The 19794-nt window shown below is 42.5% G+C and overlaps 1 protein-coding gene across 1 annotated transcript in view; it reads left to right on the top strand.

Moving 5' to 3' along the window:
- pou6f2 (POU class 6 homeobox 2) overlaps positions 1-19794 on the top strand; it is a 71879-nt gene that overhangs the window by 32432 nt on the left and 19653 nt on the right. The window contains 1 exon segment of the mRNA XM_054622573.1: positions 9969-10309. Within this exon segment, the coding sequence (XP_054478548.1) occupies positions 9969-10309 (341 nt within the window).

The following is a 19794-nucleotide window of genomic DNA, read 5'->3' as shown; positions in this document are numbered from 1 at the left end:
TTAGCTCCTGAGCTCTAACAGATAACCCCTTTCCCCCAGTAATTAAGTTATTAAATCTAAAACGTGCATACTGTTGTGTCCGTCCAACTAAATTAACAGTTTGGCAATGAAAAATATTGCAAGTTATGTGGGTATTTTTTAATAAAATCGAAATGATCTTAACCGTCGCTAAAATCTTCTGCACATTGATATCCTTAATAAATATTCAGCATCTAAGATTATTATAAGATAAGATATTGATGAGATGTCCCCAACAATTATGCCCAATCAATAGTGTTCATCTTTTCATCATAATAATAATCACCCATTTGTTCCTGGTGAGTAAACCAGTCGATCACAAGTCTGACGTTTCAATAAATGAGGGGAGTAGTGAATCTGAAACAAATAACAGTACATTATGTGTATTGTTTATGATATTTCAGCACCTGTAAAATGCTTCCAGTAAATGCCTTGACCACTTGGCCCCGGAGTTGTTTTGTAGAAATTACATCTCACTTTTTCCCTCCGTTTTCTGGCCAGACTGTTTCCGGAAGATTTGCTAAAGGTCTGCCATATTGCTGAGGCGCAATCCAGTGGCTTTCAGCAACAAATCTGTAGTCAAGCATTTTAAATGAAAATTGATTTGTGATTTACATGGTCAGTGAGGGGAAAATGAACTTATGAAATGTTGTAAATGAAATATTAGACAAGGTGCAGTGGGAGAGAGCAGGCAGAGATGGTAATCTTGTGGAACTGGAATTCCCGCCTGGCAGAACTGGGTGACATTTTACATTTATCTGTGTTCTGCATGAGTTGTAATGTTAATGGTAATTTTATGGGACTGAACCGGAATGAAAATGGTGTTATCACCGATTGCTTCAAATGTGGAATTGTGTAAAGTAGCACAGCTGCATCCTTTATTTCCCATTTGCCAGTAATGTGAGTTATTGCATGATCTGTTCGCTAAGGTTTTTATCAGTGTATTTACCCAGAGCGCCTTAAATCACACACCTCTGCCACAGGATGAAATACACACACTGCTGCATTTTCACATTAGTAAGAATGCCAAATTTGCTTGTGAATGTTTCTCACATTTTACAGTTGGTCTTTGCCTTGTTGATGCTTTTACTGGGATTTTTGTGTATCACAGGTTCTTTGCATTCAGGAATGTCCTGATGTAAATAATTATTTTGAGTAATAAATCACTGTGAAAACCTGCTTATTACTACTATATTTACAGCTTCATTTTGATATATTGTATCTACACTTTTATTATAACTATATATATAACATTATAATGTAAACTAACATCTTATCAATATGGATCTATCATGAACTTAATAATACAAGCAAATCAATGTAGCATTACGCTCTAATCAATACTACTTACACTCTGTTACAGCCCTGTTCTAATTTTGATCGATACCTTGTGCAGTGAATGTTTCCTATTCCCACTCTGGTCGTGTACAGCATGTATGGATTTTCATAGAGCTCGCTACCTCCATGTTTGAAAGAGAACAGAACCAAAGAAGTGAGAAGAACAAACAAAGCGTTCGCTGCTGCAGCGGGGCTGTGGGAGTCTGGGAGCCGGTCAGGATCACACAGAGGTCATTTTTAAACACGGCTCTCCAGTTCCCCGTCTGTGAAACCAAAGAGTCTGCGGTGACATTTGTCAGCAGATGGTATGGAACCAAACCCCTCACCAGCAGGGACGCCTTGGCCGCTGCTAAAAGCTATCTGTGGTTACTAATTGCTGGACAGGGCCTAATTACCTTAATTAATGGCTGAGGTATCTGGGGGCCAGATTTGTGGGGCTTTTATCAGTATCACTGCAGCTTAAAAGGTCCCGTAGGAGCCCTGAGGAGTGTGTTAAGTCCCGTGGGTGCTATTTCTGGACTAACTGGAGACACATCACAGATGGATCCTGTGGCATCAGTACAGGACGGCGTGTTTGGGGAGAGAGATATCTGTTACTTTCAGATCAGAAGTAAAACTCACTATCTCCAGCTAGGGAGGGAAAAAAAGATTTTCTTGAATTTCTTTCTGAACATATTTCTTTTTTTTTCTTTTTCTCTCATACCCACAAGCCCCGTTTCCTGAATTACGCTGCCGTAATTCACAATGACAAAGTAGACTTAGCACCTTTTTCCACAGACCGTGGGGGGTTTTGTTCAGTGAGCTCTCACTGTGAAATTAGCCCCGGTACTTTCATTTTCCAGCTGCAGTGAAATGGTTAAAAGACACAGATCAGCCGGAATGAAAATAGAACTGATTCAACAAAATCTGCTGCTTCCCCTCGCTCGCTCGTCACCCATCCAGAAAAAAAAAATCCCCCGTTTTCTCCCATTTCCCCCCCTTTTTTTCTTCCCTACCATCCCATCCTCACCACCTCCCCCAGCCAGCCCCGTCAGGCACCTTGTCCGCATCTGAAGAAGGCTTGTAAGTTTCGGGTGCATACATTTCTTTTGATGATATATTGTCCCGGTGCGGAATTTCATTTACTGCCGCTGCCCTTTGCTGAACCTGTTGCTAGTCAGTGAGCACGATAAGCGTATAAGTAGCATGCTACTTCATTCATCATACATCGTTCTGGGCTCTCAAATATCTCATATACGATTCAGGGAGAAACTACTAAACCGGCACAAAGGATCCCACCAGGATCAGCTGAAGTTCCATTAAATGCTGTGTACAAAATAGAGCACAGTAGGTACTTGTTATCAAATACACACTTTCAGTGTTGCATCTACAAAATATTAGCCTTCTTTTCATGGTGTACACATTGTTTATGTAGCACGGGGGAAAATGTATCCCAACATCTCGTGTTGTACATAATTCCACTCACATTGCATTTTGAATGCATGCATTTTGAAATCTGTTTTTTCCCTCAATCATATCGGCTGCCCTGTGTTGTATTAAACAGCATTAATAATCACAAGAGGCTCAGTGTCACTCAGAAGTCTCCACATCACTAAGGCAGACAGTGTTGTGCTGCTGGGCATGTTGTGCTGTGTGAAAGTGCTTACACGCTCCCTCAGACAACCAAAGGGAATAATTAAAGACAGAAGATGGAGGCAGAAGAATGGAAAGCAAATCCCATTGTTTGGGGTTATTTCATCCCACTGAATTTCTTTTTCTCACTTTCTTTGGCTCTCTTCTCACATTCCTCCCCAAATGCACTGTGGGTATGTGGTGCGCTATCAAAAGCATATGTAAGCGAAGCAGCGCAGAACAAAATCCCTATGATGTCCTCCTCATACCCACATTGTCTTTTGATTATTCTACAATCATTTTATATCTGTGTAAGTTGGAGAGGAAGGGAAGGCTTAATAACCCCATAATATACGATACTGTAGCTGCTCAGAAACCACGACGCAAGATGTGTTTCAGATGATTTGAAAACAAGCTGGCTCATTCCTCATTTGTTCTCTTCTCCCTAATTTCTTTAAGCCCTCAAAATCCAAGTTGTTACCAAAATAATCCACAATGATATTCAAATTTAAGGCAGATAGACTATTAGGAGCAACTCCACTCCTCTCCATTTCTAGAGCAGTAAATGTAGCCCCTCAATCTCTCTCAGCTTTTACTGTCAGTCAGAGAGCACTCAGTCATCTCCGTGCATCAGGCCCGCAATATTGATTTTTCCGCCCACTGAAACAGCCGCATGAACATAAATTTTGCATGAGGCTTTTACTTGCGGCCTCCTCTTTGGTCTGACGACACATGATGGGACCATGAACACGCTGTAATAACCCAGTCTGTCCTGGCAGGCAGACAGACTCTTTTTTTTTAAAAGAGGGGGGTGGAGGGAAGGCGGGGGTCCGGCACCTTCTGGACTCTGAAGGACAAAAGCATAGGGACCCCTGACTGGCCGACACAGTAGTACAAACTGTCTATATAGTATCTGAAATGAGAGTGAAACTCATTGCGTCCAAAGGCAGAGGGAAACCCTCAATGTGCACAAAAGATCTAGTTTATGTGGTCTTTAATTTGATTTAAGAAGACGTTGTATACAACAGTATATTTAGATGAAGTTTATGTAGTTAAATACTTCCCCTTTTAGATGAATTCTTAAAATTGAAACCATTGAAACTTTCGCGACATAAAAAACGAGCCCTTACCAGCAGTACATCTTAAGGTTTCTAATCATACATCTTTCCAAGAAGGAAAATTTACATTAAAGTGCTTCGTCATGTGATTGAATAATGTTATGTCCTAAAGAACCACATTGTAAGGTGGTTCAGTTGTGGCTAAGGAGATTCAAGAGTCTTTTTTTATTTTATTTTTCTTTAAATCGGACAGTGAACCAATTAATTTCACTGATAAACAAACCCTCAAGCAGAGAGAGTTCAACTCATTGGTTAAACTAACTCATATAGTCTTTAGTTGGAAGGAAAACATGCACACTTTTAGCCTCATTAGCACACAGTTTGATTGCACAGATCTGTATTAAAAGGTAGAAGAAGCTACAATATTATTCTATCCCAGGAAATCATGAATTTAAACTAGACCTTTCTTTGCTTGGGACCTCCTGGAACTCCCTCAAGGGCCCCTAGAGGTCCCAGGACCACACTTTGGAAATCAATAAGCAACACAGAAAAAGGGCAACATTATCAAGCACACGGGGATTTTCTTGTATGTGCAACATCTCCATGGAGAGGATTTGATTCTTTGAAATGCTTCCCCCAGAGTGAGAATTCTACAACACAGCTTGATATTGCCTTGCATCACAAAGTGAAAGCATTATCTCTGGATCCCTACAAGCGATGTGGTTTACTCTCTAAAATCCTGTGGCTCTGCGACTCCACTCAAACCTTAACTGCCTATTTTTTTTATTTATTTTTTTGTAGTTGCCGAGTTCCCCTTCAGCAGGGCTGAAACAGTGATATTGCCTGCTGTGGCTCTGAGTAATGTTTTTATTCAGTAGTTCACTAGTTCCCTTTTTAAAGTTTCATTTTCTCCATGTTTATTCCAGCCATCGCCAAGGCCAAACCTATTTTTCCATTTCTTTAACGTGATTACCAATTGTTTGGACTCGCTAGTAAAAAGGGAGGTAAGGAGTATTTTCAATTTATGCCGCTTTATACTTCTTCACTACATTTTTACTCCACCGCATTTATAAGGACTCTGTAGTTGACAAATTCACAGATAAAGATTGCACATGCACAACATATAAAAGCTAACAAAACATGATGCATCGTTAGGAATGACACTCTAACGTGTGTAACGCAGTGTACAAAATCGTTTCTCCACCTCTAACAGCAGTAAAATGCTATTTAAAGTTTATTGCATCCGTAATAAGAACATACTGTAATACATACAGCAATAATATAGCACTCGTTGCCATCTTTTTGCATGAGAGGAGTTTTACCTTTTAATATTTTAATAAAATTTTGCTAAAATAACTTTGGTACTTCTGTTACATTTTCTATGCACGGCATTTCTATATTACATTGAGGAATGCCCAACACATTTTTTGCTTTTCTTTCTTTTTCATGTCTGTTTAAAAAACAACAACTATTGAGTTGCGTATAAGTTGACAGTGAAAAGGCTAAATCGATTATTGTTAAGGAAAAGAAATCGACTGAATAATCCCTAATGAAAATGATGAATTTACTTACATGGACGAAGGGTTGTCAATGTGACACAAAGTGACCAACGTAGATAAAAGTTTACTAAAGAAATGAGTAGAACCAGTGATGTTATCCACTTCATCAGTGAGCGGGTGCTCCGATCTAATCCGCAGAGTAAAAATGACCTTCCTTTGACCACCTTTGTAATTACCAGATCTCATAGAGGCTAAATCTCCTTACCTCCAGTGGAGTAATTATCAGTGTGACTCTCTGAAAAGGCAATTGAGACAGTGGTTTATGAACTCCCATAGCGGAACGTGAGGCAGAGCAGTAATGGGGAGCTTGTTTGTCCCCTCTCACACTGATCTGACATAAAGGCGACTAGATTTTATTCATCCTTGTGAACTCAATACTTTCTAACCAAGGTTTTTGTACAGTTGTTGTTTTTTTTTCTCCTTTTTGACCCCCAGGATACTTGAATTCCTGCGACATGAGTTAATCACTTCTGCCTTCGCCTGACCGTACTTTATTCTGTGTGGAGCACACACATTTTGATGCAGTCCTTTTGTGTGGACATGATGACTATAGTCCCTCTTCCTGTTGGCCTTGGCTGGGCCTTTTCTAAGGGATATAATATGATGGGCACCTATTCCTATAAGCTTTCTGGCAAGCCTAAATGCATCATTAGATATTTCTTTTTGCGCAATACATTTACAGCTGCTGCTTAGTTTTAAGGAAGAACGGGTATGTTATGTAGTTTGTATATTTTCACACATGCACATCACACATACTTTGCCTTTGTGGCAGTATTTCAGCATTAATGTCCTGCATGTTTCTCAAAGCTCACATCTTGGTTGAGTAGTTATGCACGTGGCAGATATGTTAAAGGTCTGGATCCTGCTTTGACTCCACCTGCTCACACAAACGATATATAAGATAACTCTAAGTGAAATGGTTGTAAACCAAGGTGTTGTGCATTGAGGGGAAAACAAGGAGTCGAATCATCCCCAGAGAGAAAAGTGCCATAATAAGGGGGGTTGGCAGGGACTACTGGGATAGCGCTGGTAATGAGAGAGCAGGCTGCGTCCCCCCCCCCACCTTCACTCCTCAACCGCACGGGAAACAAAAATAGCATTTTGTCTGACGAATGAGCTGACTTTGACCTAGCCTTTCGACCTCCGACAATCAGTCTCGCTTCGTCCTCCAGTACTTCACGAGCTTGGGCCGGGACAGTCAAAGATAACAGTTGATTTCTACTGTGGCACTAAAGCAAAAAAAAAAAAAAAAGAGAGAAGAAAGAGATGGCAGACAGTTTCTCAAAGCACTGAGGTTGGAGGCCGTAGACTTCTCAGTGCTGGTGTTTCATAGTCCCAAATGATTGTTGTTAAATGGTTAAATGGAGCACAAAACTCCACAGTTCAGCTTGTATCTGATCATTTAGCTGCGTGGCTCTCTTTTTTTATGATCTGGCTCATTCCTCATTATAAACATTAACACAGGCGAGTTGTGACAACAGTGAAAGTGGGACCCCCTTGCTCTTATGCCCCCCCCCGGGCGTTATGATCAAGTGGGAGCGCCGCTTCTATCGCAGTCGGGAGAACTGGTGAATATGAAACACAACAAAGAGACAGTGGGAGATATAATGAGCAGTGTAGGATCCCGGCACCCTTTTTTCGCCCTCTCTCCATCATAAGTGAAGCTCCCCACTCTCATCCTCGGCCCTGCGTCTGCTGGAGGAAGGAGCACAAACAATTAGCTGAGACAAGCCGTTTGGATTATGTGCTCAACCAAAGCAATCAGACAGCTGGGGTTAAAAGAATGAGCTTCAGAAAATGCCAGTTGCCCAGTTAGAGGGGAAGGGAGGGTCAGTGGTCCTGACAATCTTAACAAGATGACAGAATTTATAAAGCACTGCTGTTAAAGAATATAGTACCTGCGGTGTAGCCCTTATAATAAGGCCACATGGGGCTTCTTCCATATTCCCTCTGTATTTGTTTTCTTTTGCCTCATATTTTTTGTTGTACCTCTTGTTCCTCGGCGTAATGGTTGGCGCTGCAGGAAATTCTTCAGTCGTCTTTGATCTTCTCCTGGTTTCGATAATTTTTTGACAGAAATCTCATTTTACCCCTCCTTTAGTTTCTCCGTCTTTGTTCTGTTTTTATTCCATCTTTAAAAAAATAAATAATAAAAGGTTCTCAACATTTTGTCGTGGCGAAGTTGCAAAGGAAAAGAGCCGGTCGTGTCAGGGGGCTCGCCGCTTGCTAGACAACTTGCCCCAACATTTCAAGTGAGAATCGGACTCTTGCCGTTTGCGCAGGTGATATTTAATTCATGATGAGGGGTGTGAGAGAGGTGTCAATGCGTCAGGAGGTAGAAGAACTATAAAAGTGGACTGTTTACTGGCCAAGAGGACGCTGGCTTCTGCCACAGTGAGGAAAGAGGAGGATGATCTGATGTTCATCAAATGTTCATATGTGCCTGTCCCGGAGTCGTAGTGACCACACTAATCAAAGACATGTCTGTCCTGATGTTTTATTCATCTTTTATGAGGCAACCATACGTAAATTATTTAAGTGCATTGATTCTGTATGTATACAAGCTCGCCTACGCCTGTGTTCACTATTGTTCTGCTGCATTATCAACAGATGTTCACAAACACTCTATTGTTATTCATTCCTTTGTGTTTCAAGACATTTTAACAGTGCATTGTGTTAAAATGCACCAGTTTTCTCATAGTGCTTTACATTATGTTGTAGTGAGGGGTGTTGTAACGTGTTATATATATCCACATACATATGCAATGTGTCAAATTAAACAAAATCTGTAGTAAGGTAATTTGAAAGCCCTTTTTAATATATATAATTAAGGGAAAAGGGGTTTCATAAAAGTAGTTTAGGGAGAAAAATAGTTTCCTTTGTGCAATTTAACCAGTTATAATTTTTTAACTTTTCAATCTTGTAAATATGTTGTTTGATTTATTCACCAGTTTGACAATTCTAAGCTAATTGGCTATAGATGATGCACAATAATCATATAATTCAGTATACATGATTGATTGATTTAGTACAGTATATAAAGTTTATGCTTTACCCTGTATTTCTATCTTCTGGCCTCGGTTCAAATCTGTTAAACTCCACAACAGTTTCTTTCTGTAGTGCAGTCCAGTCAGATATCAACACAGAGATCAGACTCTTGTCCCCGCCGAGCTTGTATCCTCTTTCAATCCTGAGAAAATCATGTTGTGATCCGTTTCTGTTATTTTCTATACAGAGCTGTAACATCACAGGGTCAAAGGCAAAAGATGAACTGTGTGTAGGAACATTATATTCTAAGGTTTAAGGCCATTGGTATTTTATTTTTTGTATGCCCTTTGCATCTAGCATGGCCCATGAATACATTTATCGTATCACTGTATACTCACATGTTTCTATATAGAACATAGTTTCTTTTAGTCTGACTGATAAAAACGCTGTAAAGAGCTTTCTGAATGTGAGCACAGGTATAAAAACACTTTTCTATCCATCATATCTGTATGGAAACTCAGGTTGTCCTTTTTGTTTTAAAGAGCTGTGAAGGTCAGCTTTGATGTTTTTTAGCCCGATTCTCCACATATTGTACTACGGTTGATACCTTTAGTAGACATTATTTGCTGTCCATGTTGGGGTATGGATTTATGTGATCCACTGTATTCTGTATTCAGATGTTTTTTGAGTGAACAGCCATAGAAAATAACCATGAAGTTGAGGTGCACCTGCACAGTGTTCACGCCAAGATTTCTTTCGATATAATATTTGAGGTGGACGTTCTGGGTCCTTGGGCGTATTTGCATGCTGGTGTGGCTGCAGACCGGCACAGCCTGAGTGTTAACCGTTTTTTTAAACAGCAGAAAAATTTATAAGCATTTAAATGTAGAAATTAGCTTCTAATGGCGCTCCATTATTGGATCCAATTAGTTAATGGGTTTATTTCTGAAGTCCTCCAGTGAAGATGGATGTCTCTTTCTTATGAGATTTTAAGCCATTAAACCAAAGATTCTGACATTCTCCAAGTCACAATGAAGACTTTTGGCTCCAGAGAGAGCAATTATATCAGTCAGGCTTGATGGCTTTGTCCTCCAACTAGCTAAATTAAATTCACTGACTCCATCGTGCAGCCTAAAAACCCTGGAGGACCTTGTTGTGGCTCCATGCAATTTGCATCTGTCTGTCACTGTACTTGCCATACATCCCACACCTCCATGTGTACAGTGTTTCTATCTGAGGTGTGAGCATGTTCTTCAAATAACGAGGGCTTGCTGTTTATGTGCTAAAACACACGTCAGTCTCAATTTGATTTGCGTTTGTTGCTCTCTATATGCAGAGTTCAGGTCTCCAGCGCAAAGACAAAAAACAAAACAAGTCACTGTTCTTTCATCAACAGCTACCTCATCACTGAGCTCCCAGCTCCAACACCTGCAGCAGCTCCAACAGATGCAGCATCACCACCACCAGCAGCAGCAGCAGCAGCAACAACAACAACAACAGCAGCATCAACAGCAACAGCAGCAACACCATCACCAACAGACCCTCGCCCACACCCAGAACCAGCTGTCATCCCAGCATCACATGACCCCGCCCAGCCAGCAGCAGACCTCTGTCCCGTCTCCGGGCTCTACCTGCTCCTCCGCCTCCGGACAGCAGCAGCACTCCCCGCCGCATCGGCCCAACCAGTCGCCGGCCCGCAGCCTCCCCTCGCCCGTCACCCCACCCATGCCTCTGTCGGTGAGTCCATGAGCTGCACCAATCCAACTCATTCTGATACGTTAACTCATAGAGTCGGCCTCATGCCCATATGGAACCGACTTTTGCTTGATTAGTCACTGTCTTTAACTCTTGTTGGTCCAAGGTCACATGATTCTCTAGCTACATATCACCGCTTAGCTATCATTTCAGATATTCATACAACAACTTTCTTTTCAGGCTTTTATAAAAGATCATATACTTTTCTAGAAGATTTATAAAGTTGTGTTTTTATTGAATAAATACCACAAAACAGTATTTAATGTGAATTCATTGGTTACATCATACTAATATCTGATTAAATAAATCCAATATGTCGGCCTCTATCAGCAGTATTTCCGATAAATATGTAAGATTGGGGCTTTGCTTTTGCATGATCTCAACTCTCGCCATTGTATGCAGATACAAGACTTCCAGTAATAATGCATATCAGGTACACAATTCATTAATTATACCACAAAGACAAATAAAAAAGACCCCACTAATTAGTAACTACACATTCTATTTGATGTGTAGTTACTCCACTTAAAGAACTGACGTGCATAAGCAGCGTACACGATGCTTGATTCTCTGTCAGCACTTGATCTTGGCTGGCAGCTCTACTCTCTATGTGGAGCTATTATAATATGAATCTCTTTGCTGAAGCTTTGACGCATTTGAGCTCATCAAACCTCACAACCAGAGAAGAACTACGACTCAGATCCTCCTGCCGCAGATTCAGGAGGGATTCTGAGGTTATTTAACCTTGGACTTTCTGGCTGCAATCAGTCCCTTAATCTTCCCTGCTCTTCCTACTCAACCTCCTTTTTCGTCACTTTGTCCGTCCATCCATCTCTGCCCTTCTGTCCGTTTGGCTGTCACTGTGTGACGATAATAACCTATTTTATATCCCTGTGGTTTCATTTCTGGTGGAGACTGGCCAGGGTCGCCTTTCTGTCCCTGGTCACATTCATCAGCGTCAGACCCTTATTGGGTTGTGGTGCAACCTTCTTTATGGCCGGGATGAGTTGGGCTATTTGTTTCCCCCTTGCAGCCCTCTCCGGCCCTGTCAGGGCCTAGTGAGACTCAGCAGGAAAAACAGCCTCTGGATTTAATGGGCTCCAAAGGCTAGCCGCTACATTGCACCAAACACACTGTCCAGTCTGACTGTGGATACAAGGACTACTGACCAACACACAGATTCACACATTAAGCTTTCACCAGGCAACGCACAAAGACCTCGGATAACAGATGCACTATAATCAGACCGTCCTACTTATAAGTCTCTGATTTATGAGGAAAACACTATTTTGTTAAATTCCCTAGAATCTGTGCTCTCCCTCTCTGACTCACAAAGGCAGCAGGGTTACTTTAGAACAAGCTCCCTGCATTGATAAGGCGGAGACCCCTTAGCATTATACGGATTATCTTCTTCTAAAAGAAGCAGTGAGGCTGATTATGATGACTGAGGACAGACCTCCCTTGAGGGGGGGCCAAAGGGCCACATCAGGTATCATTAAGATATTGGCTCATCAAATAGGATTATGAAGTGCGTCTGTGTGTGTGTGTGTGTGTGTGTGTGTGTGTGTGTGTGTGTGTGTGTGTGTGTGTGTGTGTGTGTGTGTGTGTGTGTGTGTGTGTGTGTGTGTGTGTGTGTGTGTGTGGTGTGTGTGGGAGAGGCATAAAGGCCGTAAAAGGTTTAGTTTCTCTGGGTCAGTGCTGCTGTTGTCAAAGAGTGTGTCACCCAGCGAGGGGCTCGCCCAAGGACAGGTCGCAGCCTCAGCACCCACTCAAAGATGCAATAGGATTTAAACAGCGGCTCCTCCTCTCTCCATCCGCCGGGGTCAGTGATTGGATTTGTTTTTGTCCCAGAATCACTGTGGTTAATTCACAAAAGTTTTTTTCAATTTCCTGGAGACTCCCTAAGCAGAGACCTTCTCACAAAGACACGTGAATTGTCACCGTGAACCTCCTTTTGTTTGTTTTAATTGAACACCCAGAAAGGCATTCCTGGTGTTTCCATGCTTCACCCAGAGGAGCTGGTAAAGACAACTCATAATTACCATAATACAATCAGCATTATGCAGATAACACCCCTATTTCCCCCCGTCATTATTCAGACGTGCAGAATCACCCAGCCATTCAACTATTTGCTGAAAATACAGCACAGAGCTGCAGAGACAAACACTCATTATGTTCCAATTAATGTCCCATTGTAATTCTCTTCTCATGGGAGCTGTGTGATCTTCTTGGTAAACCCATAGTGAGGTAATCCTGAGCATTCGTTACATCCCTAGAGTTTTTAGTGTTTGGTGCTTTTAATTTGTGAAACAGAATTCATTAGTTGCCTCATTAATATCCCGATTACAATGCAAATCATACAACAACAGACGGTGTCCCCTTGAGTCAATGGTCTGAACTCAGATTACTGCAGCTAATTTGGTTAAACAGAATCAGAATTTACCTTTCTGCCCCGCCCACTCCCTCTCTGCTCCCCAACATGCAGAGTACATGCGGCCTGTGGCTGCCTGAAATAGCCACCACAGTGATGACAAATAGACGGGGGGAGATTATGAAATTTGCTTAAGTGTGTTAATGGGCTGATTGCGGGAGCGCGCTGGATTTTGCCTGGAAGTTGATTGATTAGAGCTGCAGGTTTTCTCCACGCCCGGAGAGCTCGGGGATTTGACGGGGTGAAGGCGCTCGCCAAGTCTGTTACACCGGAATTGATCTTAATTAGATCTGAAAGACCTGCCACAGCAGAATGGTCGCGGCGATTAAAATGAAAAACAGGAGAAATTACTGATCAAATTAATCATAATGTCGGGCTACAGCTGTAGGTCTGGTGTAATTTGCCACTCCAGTGGGTTACATCAGCACAGGCAGGGAGAGGAGAGGTAGAACATACTGATCCGTGGCAGCGGGAAGCTTAGGCCAGCCTATCAACTCTCTTATTCCAGTTCCAATGCCGAGGACCCCCCTAACCCTGCTGCGCCATCCAGTGGAGCCCCAACATCCTTCTCTCTCTCTCTTTTTGGCTCTGGTCTAATTAGTTGCCTTTTTTTTTCTTTTTTAGCCAAATCCTTCTACATTATGTCTTTCTCCATCCGGGAGCAGCATCTTCAACACTGTCTCTTGTCATGGCTGTCTTGTCCCCGGCATGTTGTGTGTCAGCTAATAGCCTCTGACCTTGGTCCAGTGTCTGGCTGGCTGGTTTTCGGGTGTGTGTGTGTGCCTCCATCTCCCTGCCTGCCTGGCAGGGAGATGGAGGCGTCCTGTCTTGCTCCTCCGTCAGACTCCTGCCGTCTGTCTGTGTGTCTGTCTCGACTCCCCTTCGCAGTCGTCTCCTTGATCGCTGTCAGAGCCCCACACTGGGCCTGTCCACTCTCCAGCTGCACACTCATAGGGGTAATTACAGCCTAGGGGCCTGCCTCCTACCCCTGTGCTCCACAATTTACCACCAAAGCGTCCACAGACATCTCTCTTCTTCCCCACTGCACCCCGGCATCACAGGACCGCAGGGCCTCAGACCCACAAGTGCTGCAATTACCTGAGCCTCTCCTCTATCCTTTTCTCCCTCTCTCTCTCTTCTCTCTCTTCCCTCTCTTCTCCTTTCTACCCCTTGGCTTCCTCACTATTCCCTGGCAATCAGCCTTCATTAGAAAGCCTCTGGTGAAAACCCATCGTCACCAAGGTCAGCGGCTGCCAACCACAACGGCCTTTCAGAGGCCCGGCTGTCTGCACTCTCCCTCTCTCCTCACCTCCTTGCCATTCTGCCCTCCATCTCCTCCCGTTCCCTCCACCATCCTCCTCTAGTCTCGGGCCCTACTCTGCTGCTTTTGTCTCCAGCTGAGGCCCCCTTCAGACACTCATGTCATTTTATTTTTTTTCTCCACTGCAGTGCACTTTTACTGATGTCAACCGCTGTTAAAATCACCACTGTCCAATTTGCTCCAAATGTGTCTTTTCATTATGGGCGGTGGGGTGTCTCCCCCATTATATTAACATGTGTATTAAATGAGCCTTGCACATCGATTAATTGATTTTCCAGATTAGCTCCACGTCTATTCAATTTAGCGAAACGGGCCGCCATCATTCCATGGGGCATTAAATCAAAATTAAAATGACTTGCTCAAATGTAGACCCAATGGCTTATGCTGTGGCTTGTCGATGAAACTGGAAACGCTTCTGTTGAGGGAAGAGTCCATTATCTATCAAATGTCTCATAACTCAACTGTGTTGTCTGTGGTTTGGTATAAAGATCACTGAGTTTATTAATAGGAATATCATTTTACAGATTAAATTACCATCAGCATACAATTGTGGTGATTGCTTGTCAAAGCCAAACAAATACATGCTGCTCATTGTATTATTTTACAAAGTCACTTATATAATTATGTTTGTTTACTTTAGTAGTAGTAGTAGTAGTAGTAGTAGTAGTAGTAGTAGTAAAGGGTTGGGCCATATCTAATAATGAGGCCACTGATTTGCTCCTCATTCTGAAATGATTTGACTTATTATCTTTAACTTCTTTGGGAAGGAAATGCACATTTAATGAATGTATTTAGTATTTCAATGAGCCTTTAAAAAAGCATTCAGACCGGCAGTTGTCAGAAAACATAAATAATCAGGTAAATAGAGGTGAGTAAGTAAAAAAAAAAAGTGGAAATCTTGGTTCATGATCTCAGTATTTCCTGCGGTTCTCTATTTTTTACCAGATTTAACAATAATCTTAAGGGGAAGTTGCAAAAAGATCTGAATACACATGAGCTTTAAGACATCTCACATCTGACCATTATCCATAATAACACCTGTTTTAAAATCCCTCTTTCCTCATAAAACTGTTAAGTATGTATAAAACGGTTTGTGGTGGCAGACTGTGTGCTGCTGGTTTTGGCTGTGTGGTTTGGAGCATGAACGGGCCCTCAGCTCTCCAGCAGCTCAGCCTAGCCTCTTATTAATGCACAGGAGATCCGGCTCTTAAGAAGGCAGAAAATTGCCTTACATAACAAGCGCTCCACAATTTAGAAATACAAATGTGCACTGTTGACTGAAGCAGAAAATAAGACTGTTGCCCATCAACAGAACCACATTTCATATGAATAATTATAAAGCATGGGAGCTAGATGAGGAAAACAACCTGACCATGACAGCTCTACTACTTTTATTTACTTCAAATGAGGGATTAGGCAGGAAGGAAATCTACAGACTTAAGGACCAACGATGAGCCCTGAATTTATAAATAGGGAGAAACTTAAATTTATCATATTTCAGAAGGATCATTTGGTAACTTTTTTTAAATTACTCCTACAGGCTGCCTTGCACTTACTTTTTGGCTTTTCTGGTTTTATTGGGTTTTCAGACCTCACCCCCTTTGATTTTTGAGGTCTGTGATTCTTCTAAACGTGGCGCCCGCTACTCTCGCGTTGGTCAGAGGGCTTCCAGCTCTGACACCCAGCAGAAAGGCACAGCTCCCCGATCAGCCCACATGCACATTGGGGGCAACACGTATTAGACGCCCACAGGGGAGCCTTCACATAGAGCACCAAGCGAGGGCTCACCTAACAGAGGATAAGGAATAGGGTTTCTTTAATTATGAGGCAGGGCTGTGACATTGAGTTCCCCCCTTCCTCCTCCAGCAGGCTCCCAGACACTGTCTAAGTGCTCCGCTCCGCTGAGGAGGCCAGTCCCCCCGCGGGGCGCGATTCCACTGCCTGTAATTTCTGATGCCCATTAGTGACCGCAAACAGAGCACCGGTTCACACAAGGAATACGGCCGTGCAGCACTGCCACGCTGTAAAAAGACCCTTCTAATGCAATGTTATTGCATTATGCCCTCCTCATAGACCAAGTCAAAAGTCCCATTTGTGGTCCCTGCAGAATATTACCAGAAATTCTTCTCCACAGTGTTTTCAGTCGTGGTTTAGCAGAGACTAGATTCGGTATTTCGCAATGTATAGTGGACTGCGTAAATTGAAATTCCTCTAAACTGTACCCTGCTGCCCTGAACTCTATGAGGTGCATTTTTATATTTTTCCTAGTGGATGGACTTTTTTTTTTAATTAAAGGAATGTGCAATTTATGGTTTCGTAAATAGACTCAACTAGAATTAAAAAAATCTTAATATCCTTAAGTCAACTCCTCAGAGAGGGGAGCCTCAGAAGTCAAAACTCTAGTAATCAATACAAATACGGCTGTAAATGTCATCAATTCATCTCCCCACTTATGCTGATTTAGCTTGTGCCGACGGTTGTGTATATTTTGGAGAAGAAGAAAGAGACAGTGAAGCAGAGAGACGTGGAGGGAGGGGAGGGAGGCGGATTTATCGATCAAGGGTGACCACATCTTAGCCACAGAGCCCCTCTCTCGTGATTAATCTTAGGGCTTAGAGTTGGCCAATGACACATGACAGGCCTCCCCTCAAACTCCTCCATTTCTCTTCATTACTGGCCGTATTTTTGGACACCAGAGTGGAGAGTAATCATTTACCTTTATTGTGTTTATAAAGCTGCGGCATGGATGACCCTTCCTATATTGAATTGAGGACATCAAAAGATCACCGGACATTGATTAGAAGGATATTAAAGTCATTCAAATGCTATATTTATATGTCAAACAACAGCAGAGTGAAAAGAGATTTCCAACTTAACGAAAACAAATGGGATAGCAGTCGTTGCAACGGGAATGGAACTCCTGAAATCAAGAAATATATTTTATTACGTATTGAATCATTTAGGTACTTGTCATCCAAAGGCTGAGGAGGGTCTTCAATAATACACCAAAATCCTGGTGTTCATAATTTCTTTATAGTCTGATCTCCTGACTTTAATGATTTTTATTTTTCATTTTCTCACAGCAACCGAAAAAAAACCTAGCCAGGTATCCACTTTAAAGTCAAAGCCGGAGCAGCAGTAGATTAACTGCAACACCGGTTTAACGCTGCTATGATTTCCAACCCAACGCTAGCATGGTACAGAAATAACTGCACCAAATATGTCACATCATGAGCTGAAATGGTCAGCACTTTCCCGTAGATACTTAATCACCAAGTAGTTTCAAATTTAATACATCTGGAAACAGCTAAATATTATAGATCATTCCTCAGGAAGAGAGATAGTGTAAGAGGAATGTAGTATAACTTGTGTTTTTGCTCGCAGAGTGTCCCCTAACCAGAGGAAATACACTGCTGCTGTGATTGATGACAAGAAACCCACTCTGAACCTCGGTGCCTCACAATTATCAACAAATGGGCTGGAGCAGATTTTATGTCATGATTAAAGCTGCTGTTAATTTCACATGAGGGTAATGAGTGGGGAGATTGACGGCCACTGTCCGACACTCCATCATCCCTTTATAGTTAGTTTAAACGTTTTCACGACTCTTTTCCTCCTTCATTTGCATTTTGCCTCATTAGATATGGCCATTTCTCTGGCTGCCCGCGATATCCATTTCCTGGAGTTAATGCATTTTATTTGATCAGCCAAACCTCCTCAGTTAACTAGCTGTCATTCTGCCGTTTCATATGACATCACTCCATTAGCGCCCGCCGTGCCACCTCCACATCCACACCGGCTGCCACCGCCGTCCCTCCAATGCCTTAAGCAATTACAATGTCCGACCGTCTCCGGGTGCAGCGTTATTGTATTGTGCCGGGTGTTATCTGCCCCAGTTGTTCTATCCGTCTTTCACTTCCCAATATTTTTCCTCAAGAATGGCTCTTTTTTTTAGGGGTTTGTTTTTCACAACGGCTGGACCAGAGGCCCAGTGGTGAGCAATAGCCGGGGCTCGGAGGACTCAGAGTGCACGACCACAGTGCGAGGCCCCCGTTAACCAAGGGACCAGAGGTGTTTCGGAGGGCCTAATGGCATTTTGATGTTCATAAGCACGGAGGAAGCGAGGGAGGGGAGACAGGGAGGTGGGGGAAAGGCCGATTTGGGGGAGGAGGGAGAGTCAGCAGAGGACTGTCAGCAGAAGACTAGCAGAGTCCTGACAGACAGAGAGCGCGTTTTCTCATGTCACAGCTGATTACATTCACTCCGAAGTGGGGAAAAAAGAGCAGGGAGGAGACGGAGATGTGGGGCCGGGATAAACGAGGGAAACTTCCATGTTGTCCCTGAGATAAAGGACATTCTTCTCAGAAACAATAGTGCAATGACTCTTTATTTACAGTTTGACCCACTTTGAAGCAATTTTGTGGCAGCAAGTAAACCATGAAAACTTTGGCGTGTGTCATATTCTTCCAAACTAACATATTCCACCTGTTTTCAATCTGAAAGACTTTTTGAAAAGAAAAATATTTTGGTTCACAAATATCTGCTTTCATTGTCAATTAAAGCCATTACTGATCACCAATTTGCTTTAATCTTTCTCTGTGGTCTTATATCCTCCTTTAACTCTGATATATTATATATGTTTGATTCTGTTGTTGAATCATAGATGAGCAGAAAATAAGTTTTACACACCGCTGAAGACTGAGCGTAGACAAATCTGCCTGGCTGCCGGTGTCTGCACCACTTTGTCCATTTATCTTTGCTCTTTTTTTGTCCTGTGCAGGTCGCGCAACAAAAAAAAGCAATTAAGTTTTAAACGGCCACATGAAAAGAGCAAATCCAAGAATAAACTCCACAGTTAGTTTGTGTCAGACAATTTTGGTTTCCAGGGGTCTCTCCACGGTTTGCGGGGACGCTATTTTTCCTTCTATTCCTGAGATTACACGGGTTGCTGCACCAGGTGACCCTCATGGTCAAACAGGCAACGGAGCGCCTGGCCGAGTTTAGATTCCCTCCCCTTCATATCACCCAGAGAAAAGATGCATTTTTAAGAATTTGCAGGCTTTTTATTTATTTTTTTGTCCTTTCAGAGACACTTATTTTGTGCTTGCTGATCCCTGTGTAGCCTTTTATATTTGGCTATAATAAACTATGATAGTGCAGAGAGTGATAGCAGTGGTGGTGACTAAAAGGTGACAAGATGATGTCACATGATATAATGGAGGCTTGAGTAGTGCAAAGATTTGCTGCCACACAAAATGAGAATGTCTTGGCAAAATAGACATTTCTGACTTGAATTTAACATTTCAAACATTTCTTTAACAGATACACTGGCTTCAGTTTGTTTTTGTTATGCCGGCACTGACTGAGAGTGCTGAAAGTCCTCTTAGACGACCCTTTTCATTTGGGAATGAAAAGAATGAAACACAATGGTTAACATGCAGGCTCTGCAAACTGGAAGATCACTGTTTATCTCCTCCAACACATGCAATCAGTACAAATGCTAGGCCAGGTCTGTCATTTTGTGCCTCCCGCCGAGGTGTTGAGAGGAGTCACCGTGGCGGAAAATCACCTGTTTAGGTGTTGAACACAGCCTCGCCTCTCCTTATTCCTGGCTCTCCTTCCAACTGCTATCCATATTACCCACCGCCAGTAAAGAGGCAGCGGTAAAGCCTGCTCTCTTTTCACCTAGATTTAGCAGAATAACATAGCACCTGA

Source organism: Anoplopoma fimbria, chromosome 21 (assembly GCF_027596085.1).
Source record: "Anoplopoma fimbria isolate UVic2021 breed Golden Eagle Sablefish chromosome 21, Afim_UVic_2022, whole genome shotgun sequence".
Lineage (NCBI taxonomy): Eukaryota > Metazoa > Chordata > Actinopteri > Perciformes > Anoplopomatidae > Anoplopoma > Anoplopoma fimbria.
Note: the sequence above shows the minus strand (reverse complement) of the source record. Positions and strands in the feature narration are given on the sequence as shown.